The 8393-nt window shown below is 59.6% G+C and overlaps 1 protein-coding gene across 7 annotated transcripts in view; it reads left to right on the top strand.

Annotated features, from left to right (window-relative positions):
* Positions 1-5973, top strand: part of NMRK2 (nicotinamide riboside kinase 2) — a 6451-nt gene extending 478 nt beyond the window's left edge. The window contains exons 2-9 of one of the 7 annotated variants that reach the window (XM_021378699.1): positions 275-294; positions 1740-1830; positions 2697-2745; positions 2923-3094; positions 3337-3408; positions 4737-4843; positions 5492-5578; positions 5668-5973. In XM_021378699.1, coding sequence (XP_021234374.1) covers positions 275-294; positions 1740-1830; positions 2697-2745; positions 2923-3094; positions 3337-3408; positions 4737-4843; positions 5492-5578; positions 5668-5684 — 615 coding nt within the window. In that variant the 3' untranslated portion in view covers positions 5685-5973. Of the gene's footprint in view, positions 1-8; positions 295-518; positions 1831-2696; positions 2746-2852; positions 3095-3336; positions 3409-4736; positions 4844-5491; positions 5579-5667 lie in introns of those variants that run through there. The other 6 variants (XM_021378702.1, XM_021378700.1, XM_021378698.1 and 3 more) reach the window with 6 other exon arrangements.

The following is an 8393-nucleotide window of genomic DNA, read 5'->3' as shown; positions in this document are numbered from 1 at the left end:
GGGGGGGGGGGGCTGGGCTGTGCGGCCCCGAAATATGGCATTGGGGGCAGATGGGTGTCAGCTATGGGGCGGGGAAACGGCCGCCGGGTGCTATAAACCCACAGCGAAGCGCCTCTGCTTCAATGGACCAGCGGAGCGGGGCTGAGCCCAGCGGGAACACAGCGCGGCCGAGGGGGGAAAGGGCCCCTCTGTGCAAAGCCCCACGCACCGTGGGGTTCTCCTCCTCCTCATCCTCCTCCTCTTCCTCCCCACGCTGCCCGGCTCTGCCATGAAGTACATCATAGGGATCGGGGGGTGAGTGCGGCCCTAGGGAGCGCGTCGGTGCTGGGTGGGGTGCGGGGGGAATGGGACGGGATGAGGGGGTGGGAGGGGGTTGGAGGTGACATAGGGGATGGGAGGAGGTTATGGGGTGACATAGGGGAGGGGGTTCTGGGGGTTGTACAGGGATGGGAGGGGGCTGGGTGTTCTATAGGGGATCAGAGGGGGTTATGGGGTGATACAGGGGATGGGGTTCCGGAGGTTGTATAGGGGGTGGGAAGGGGTTATGGGGCAATACAGGGGATAGGACGGGGTTCTGGGGGTTGTATGGGGAATAGAGGGGGTTCTGGGGCAACATAGGGGATAGGATGAGGTTCCTGGGTTATATGGGGAATAGGGTGGGATTCTGGGGGTTGTATAAGGGACAAGAGGGGGTTCTGGAATTAGATAGGGGATGGGAGGGGGTTCTGGGGGTTGTATAGGGGATAGGATGAAGTTCCAAGGGTTGTACAGGGGATGGGAGGGGGTTCTGGGGGTTGTATAGGGGATAGGATGAAGTTCCAAGGGTTGTATAGGGGATGGGAGGGGGTTCTGCTGTTATATAGGGGATAGGATGGTGTTCTGGGGTTATATAGGGGATGGGAGGGGGTTCTGGGGATATGTATGGGGTAGGATAGGATTCTGGGGGTTGTATAAGGGACGGGAGGGGGTGCTGGAATTATACAGGGGGTAGGACAGGGTTCTGGGGGTTGTATAAGAGATGGGAGGGGGTCCTGGGGTTTTATATGGGACAAGGTGGGGTTCTGGGGGTTGTATAGAGGATGGGATGGGATTCCTGGATTATACGGGGGATGGGACGGGGTTCAGGGGTTGTATGGGGGATAGGATGGGGCTCTGCAGTTATACAGGGGATGGGACGGGGTTCTGGGGTCATACAGGGGGTGGTACAGGATAACGGGGCTATATAGGGGATGGGACGGGGTTCTGAGGGGTTATACAGGGGACAATACAGGACTGCGGGGTTATACACGGGACAGGACGGGGCTCTGGGGTTACACAGAGGACGGGATGGGACGACGGGGGCGGTGCGGGGTGGCACGGGATGACGGTAACGGGGCGATGGGATGAGCGCCCGCGGAACCCCACAAACGCGGACCCCGAACTCCGCAGGGAGACTCGCCACGCCGGGGGGACACGGGCAGCCCCCAGGGGTGACCGCAGCCGCCATAGCGCGGCCCGCCCCCTCCTCCATCCCGCCCAACATGGCGGCGCCCCCCCCTTCCCCTCAGCGCCGCAGCGCCCTCCCGCGCGCGGGAAGCGGCGGGCGGTTGGGGGTTGCACTTCCGGGATGGGGGGCGGGCCGCGCGCGCGGCGACGGCCAATCAGCGCTCAGGGCGCGCCGCCGCGGCGCGAAATTCAAACGTGGAGCGCGCGCTCGCCGGTGCGGGCTTTGCGGGGCTGCATCGCGTTTCTCCTTCCAGCGTCACCAACGGGGGCAAAACCACGCTGACCAACAGGGTCGTCAAGGCGCTCCCCAACTGCTGCGTTGTTCACCAGGACGATTTCTTCAAGGTGAGCGCCGCGGGGATCCCGCGCACGCGGGGCGGTGGGAGCGCTGCTCCCCGGCGCTGCTCGTGCGAATGAGCGCGGGAGTTCTGCTCGGCCCGAGCGCTGCGGCGGTGTGCCCCGGTGCGACACGTGCGTTGGGGTTAAGGGAGCGCTGAGGCCGGTGGAGAACTGGAGTTAATGGAGTATGGGCCAGTGGAGCACTGGAACCAATGCACAATTGGGTTTAATGGAGCGTAGGGGCCAGGGGAGCATTGGGGTCGTTGGGCACTGAGGCCAGTGGAATGTGGGGCCGGAGGAGTCCTGGGGGTAATGGAGCCCTGGGGTTAATGGAGTATGGGCTGGTGGAACACTGGGGCCAATGGAAGATGGGGCCAGTGGAGCACTGGGGGCAATGGAGCATTGGGGTTGATGGAGTATGGGCACCCAGTGGAGTGCTGGGTCTAGTGGAGCATTGGGATTGATTGAGCACTGGGGCCAGCGGAGTACTGGGTCCAATGGAATATGGGTCCAGGAGAGGGCTGGGGTCGATGGAGCACTGGGGTCGATGGAGCACTGGGGTCGATGGAGCACTGGGGTCGATGGAGCACTGGGGTCGATGGAGCACTGGGGTTGATGGGCCGGTGGAGCGCTGGGGCCAGTTTGCATGCTGCCCCTGTATGTCTACTTACAACCCAAAGTGCTGGGGTCACCAATGAGTACGGCACGGCCAACCTCAACCCTCTGTCACCAATGGCCCCAGTGAGCCCAGAGCACCACTGGGGCTTTTGGGGTCAAGGAGAGATGGGAAGGATGGTGCTTAAAGGACGCTGGGTTTGGGGAACCGATCCCGCCGGGTTTGCAGCAACGTTTTATCGCTCACTGTATTTCAGCCACAAGATCAAATAGAAGTCGGGGAGGACGGCTTTAAGCAATGGGATGGTAAGAGCGGTGTTCGCTGTAGGATGCAGCCATGTATCTTTTCTGCTGTTTTTTCTTTTTTTTGTTTTTCCTTAAGTATTTCCTTTTAATTCTTAACGCTGTAATAGTCCGTTAACCTTTCGAACCCGTGCGGGTGGCGGCGTTTGACCGGGACCCTCTCTCCCGCCCACCCCCCAGTGCTGGACTCGCTGGATATGGAGGCCATGGTGAGCACGGTGCGTGCCTGGATGGAGAACCCGGTCAAGTTCGCCCGTTCCCATGGGGTGAACGTCACGCCCGACCCTACAGAGCCTCCCTCCAAAGAGCCCCACATTCTGCTCATCGAAGGCTTCCTGCTTTACAACTACAGGTGAGCTTGGGGGGGGGGGGCTGTCAGCGTGCGCCTCACGGAGTCCCCATAGCGGGTATTGGGGTGGGGGGCAGCCATTTCTCTTGCTAGATGGCTGCAAACAAACCCATGTGCATGTGCCTTAATGACAACGCTGTGGTTGGCAGCGTGGGAAATAGAAAGATTGGTAATGGCACTGGGGGGCGAGGTGATGCTCCACCAGGACACAATCAATGGGGCCGGTTTCTTCCCGCTCGCCGCAGGCCCCTGGTGGAGCTCTTCGACCTCCGCTACTTCCTGGCGGTGCCGTACGATGAGTGCAAGCGGAGGAGGAGGTGAGCGGAGCTGGGCTTCACCCTGAGCCCTCCCAGCCAGCACTGACCAACGCTAAACCCTCACCCCATCCAGCGCTGCTCCACCCTAAATGCTCATCCCAGCTAACACTGCCCGACCCTAAATCCTCACCCCAACCAGCACTGCCCACCCTAAGCCCTCATCCCAGCGAGCACTGCCCAACCATAAGCCCTCATCCCAATGAGCATTGCCCAATTCTAAGCCTTCATCCCAACCAGCCCTGCCCAACCCTAAATCCTCATCCCAACCAGCACTGCTGAACCCTAAGCCCTCATCCAATGAGCACTGCCCAATTTTAAGCCTTCGTCACAACCAGCATTGACCAACCTTAAATCCTTATTCCAGCCAGTACTTCCTGACCCTAAATACTCACCCCAGCCAGCCCTGCCCGACCCTAAATCCTCATCCCAGCCAACACTGCCCACCCTAAACCCTCATCCCAACCAGCACTGCTGACCCTTAAACTTCACCCCAACCAGCCCTGCCCAACCCTAAATCCTCACCCCAGCCAGCACTACCCAGTTCTAAGCCTTCATCCCAACCAGCACTGCCCGACCCTAAATCCTCATCCCAACCAGCACTGCCCGACCCTAAATCCTCATCCCAACCAGTACTGCCCACCCTAAGCCCTCATCTCAGGAATAAATCCTTATTCCAGCCAGCCCTGCTCAACCCTAAATCCTCACCCCAGCCAGCCCTGCCCAACCCTAAATGTTCATCCCAACCAGCACTGCCCAGTTCTAAGCCTTCATCCCAACCAGCATTGACCAACCTTAAATCCTCATCCCAACCAGCACTGCCTGACCCTAAATCCTCATCCCAGCCAGCACTGCTGAACCCTAAGCCCTCATCCCATCTAACATTGCTGACCCTAAGCCCTCACCCCAAGCAGCCCTCCCCAACTCTAAATCCTCATCCCAACTAACGCTGCCCAACCCCAAACCCTCCTCCCATCTCGCACTGCTGACCCTACTCCCCCCTCCCAACCCCAGCAAGGGCGGTGAGCTTTGGGATTCCCTACACCGCTGTTATTGGTGTGTAGGGGCGTCACGTGCAAACTGCAATTACAGTTAATGAGTTTAATTGGAATAGTGACCTCCTTGTGGCACTTAGCGGGGCCTTGGCTCTGACTGTCCCTTCTGAGTGGGTTTTACCAACCCCCCCATCCACCAGCAGGGACATGGCACGCGTCCCCCCCAACCCGCAGCCACCGTGGACCCCGCAGTGGGGGGTGGGGAGAAACCTACCCCAAAATTTGGGCAATGAGTGCCGGGAAGCGATGCCCATCCTCACTGTTCCCTCTTTGCAGTACACGCAGCTACACCGTCCCTGACCCCCCCGGGCTCTTCGACGGCCACGTGTGGCCCATGTACCTGAAGCACCGGAAAGAGATGGAGGACAGCGGGGTCGACGTCGGTGCGTGTCCCCGTTCCCCGTCCTTTGGGTTTTGAGGTCCCCGAGTTCCCCACGACGACGTGGGGCGATGGTTTGGTGACCGTGGTGCTGCCCCGATTCTGGTCCGTGTCATAGAGTCACCATTAAGGATGGGGAAGACCTCTGAGGTCACCAGGCCCAACCCCCCACACCGTACCCCATGGAACCATAGGGCTGTTCCAGTTGGCATTGGCCAACGGGGAAATAGAGAGGGAAAACGACGGGGAAAAAGACAACTTTGGGGTGAAGGGGGTTTTCAAGTGGGTTCTGTATTATGAAAAGCAGAAGTGGGAAACAAGCCAACACTGGGGCCCACAAAGCCAACACTGGGGCCTACAAAGCCAACACTGGGGCCAACCAAGTCAATGGTGGGGCCTACAAAGCCAACGCTGGGGCCTACAAAGTCAACACTGGGGCCAACAAAATCAATGGTGGGGCCTACAAAGCCAACGTTTGGGTCAATCCGTGCCGTATTTAGGAACAACTTGATGCAAACGTTGCCCTGAGCGTCCCGCCCCCTATTAACTATGGTCCCCCCAGGTCAGAGACCCCATAGGGTGCCCCCCAGGTCAGAGCCCCCCCACCCAGCCCCCATCCCATGACACCTCCGGGCCGACCCCTCTCTCTCAGTTTATTTAGATGGGCTGAAGAGCCGGGAGCAGCTCTACAACGAAGTCCTGGAGGACATCAGGAACAGGCTGCTGAACCGCCCCCCAGGTAACCCCACGGGTTGGGGGTCGAGGAGGGGGGGGGGGAGGGGCAGCCCGCTGCCCTGGGGGTCTCACACCGTCCCTTCTCCACTGCAGGGCCCCAGAAGAGCTGAGGGACCCCATGTACAGAGCGATGTAAATACTACTTACGCCAACGTTGGAACGAGGGTTGATTTGGGAAAACGTCTTTTGTATATAATCGAGAACGGACGATAACTTATTCGCAACCGCGCCGGGCAGGATCTGTTATTTTATTTTATTTTATTTTATTTTTTTATATTCCACCGCTATCGCCAGAAGCCGGGGACGCCTTTCCCTGATGGGAATGAACAGGGCCGCGTTTGGGACCCGGCCGCTCCGGAACGTCATCGTTCCCATTGAGTAAAACCAGTTCAAATCTTCCTTTCTTTTGTCGCAATGGGGCCGGGTGGGAACCGGGCCCCATTTGAGAGGGACGTACAGGTGTCCCCATAGGGCTGCTGGCATCGTGCCCCACTGCTGGTGGGAAAACCCAGCGGGATTTGGGATGGGGGGAGCTCCCAATGGGCTCCCCTGTGTAGGGGAGTTCCTATAGCACACAGGAGCTCCTATAGCATTCAGGATTCCCTATATAGCATTTAGGAATCCCTTTAAGACTCAGGAGTTCCCTATAGCATTCAGGAATCCCTATGGGACTCGGGAGTCCCTATATAGTGTTCAGGAGCCCATATAGCATTTAGGAACCCCTTTACAGCATTCACGAGTCCTTGTGTAGCATTTAGGAATCCCTATAGCATTTAGCAGCCCCTTTAAGAGTCCCTAGATAGTGCTCAGGAACCCCTACATAGCATTTAAGGATCCCTATAGCACTCAGGAGTCCCCGTATAGCATTCAGGAGCCCCTATAGCATTTAAGAGCCTCTGTGTAGTGTTCAGGAGTCCCTGCATAGCATTTAGGAATCCCTATAGCATTTAGGAGTCCCAATGTAGCGCTCAGGACCCCCTGTATAGTGCTCAGGAGTCCCTATAGTATTCAGGGGTGAGTCCCTATATAGCATTTAGGGATCCCTATAGCACTCAGGAGTCCCCATATGGTGTTCAAGAGACCCTATAGCATTTAGGAGTCCCCGTATAGTGCTCAGGAGTTCCTATAGCACTCAGGAGTCCCTGTAGAGCATTTAGGAATCCCTACAGCACGCAGGAGCCCCTATATAGAGTTCAGGAGCCCCTGTAGTATTTAGGAATCCCTATATGGTGCCCAGGAGCCCCTATAGCACCCAGGAGTCAGTCCCCATCATCTGTATGGCAGAGGGGAGCCCCCCCCATGCCCCGAGGAGGGGGGGGTCCTGAAACCCAAACCCGTGGCTCCCGGTGCCAGCGCAGCCTCAGCACTCGGTGAACTTTGTGCCTTCGGGATCAGCTGTCGCTGGGGGATCCCCACACATCCCCACTGCCCCCGGGGGGAGCGGATGGGGCCCCCCAGGTCGGTGCCCCCCGGGTTTCAGCCCCAAAGCGATGGGAGCGAATGGGGTCGGCCCCCTGCCCCCGAGTGACCCCCAGGAGGGGACATGAAGGGTTCGTCCCACACCGCCCCGCCCTGGGGACACCGCCAGCACAGAGCGGTCACGCTGTCACCCACCCCAGCCCTAAAATTATCGCCCGGCCGCGTGCCCCACGGGTTGGGACGAACCCGATACCCTGCAGCACGTCAATGGGCACGTGGCACGGCCCCATGGAATGACCCTATGGAATGGTCCCATGGCACAGCCCCATGGAATGAGCTTATGGCATGGCCCCATGGCACAGCCCCATGGAATGAGCTTATGGCATGGCCCTATGGCACAGCCCCATGGAATGACCCATGGCATGGCCCCATGGCACAGCCCCATGGCACAGTTGCATCCTTGCTACCTGCACCGAGCCCCGGGCTTGGGGTTTGTACGTGGCCAAACAGGTCCAGATCTTGTACCCCATGACCTCCCCAAGAGCCCCCACCCCATTCCCAAGCCCTCCCCTGGACCCAACAGACACCCCCCATTCCCAAGACCTCCCACAGACCCCCCCCATTCCCACGGTCTCCCCCCAGGACCACCCCCAAACCCTACAGACTCACCCCCCATTCCCAGGACCTCCTCCAAATCCCCCAAGCCCCCCCAAGGCGCTCACTCCCAACCCTATGAGTGCCAAAATCCCTCTCCCCAAACCCCCCTCTGTGGGGGCACAGCGCTGACTCCCCCCCCACTGCACCCCCCATCCCCTGACAGAGGGGTTACGAGGACAGAAACCTTTATTTTGTTAAAAGGAACCAAAAGCTGCACCCGGCTGGGAGGAAGCGCCGTGGGGCAGATGGGGGGGCGTGCGTGGGGCAGCCCTGGGGGGCACTTTCAGGCCTTCCCCCAAGCACAGCTGCTCTGGGGTCAGGTTGGGCTTCGGGGCCACGCTTTGGTCCCATTCCCCCCCCCTAGGGCTGCAGCCCTGAGGGACACGAGGTGACTGCCCCATTGAGGGGAGTGGAGCCCCACGGATGGCACAGGGCCCCCAGAGGAGCCCAAGGGAAGGGGAGCACGGCCACGGAGCTTGGGGTGAGCACCCCACAGGTGTCCCTATTGGGGACAGCTGGGGGCTCTGCTGGGGACAACCAAGCTCTGGCCCCACACCGATGCTAAGTGAAGCTGCACCAGGCACACCAAGCTGAGCTATAGGGCCGCTGCCCCACCCCACATGGTCCCTAACTCCACTGCCAAGCCATGGGGCTGCACCCACTCCACAGCCCCACATGTTCCCTGACCCCACTGCTAACCATAAGGCCGCTGTCCCACCCCATAGCCCCACGTGTCCCCCCAA

This window comes from Numida meleagris, chromosome 27 (assembly GCF_002078875.1).
Source record: "Numida meleagris isolate 19003 breed g44 Domestic line chromosome 27, NumMel1.0, whole genome shotgun sequence".
Taxonomy (NCBI): Eukaryota; Metazoa; Chordata; class Aves; order Galliformes; family Numididae; genus Numida; species Numida meleagris.
The sequence above is the reverse complement of the archived record's forward strand: the minus strand, read 5'-3'. Positions and strand labels throughout refer to the sequence as shown.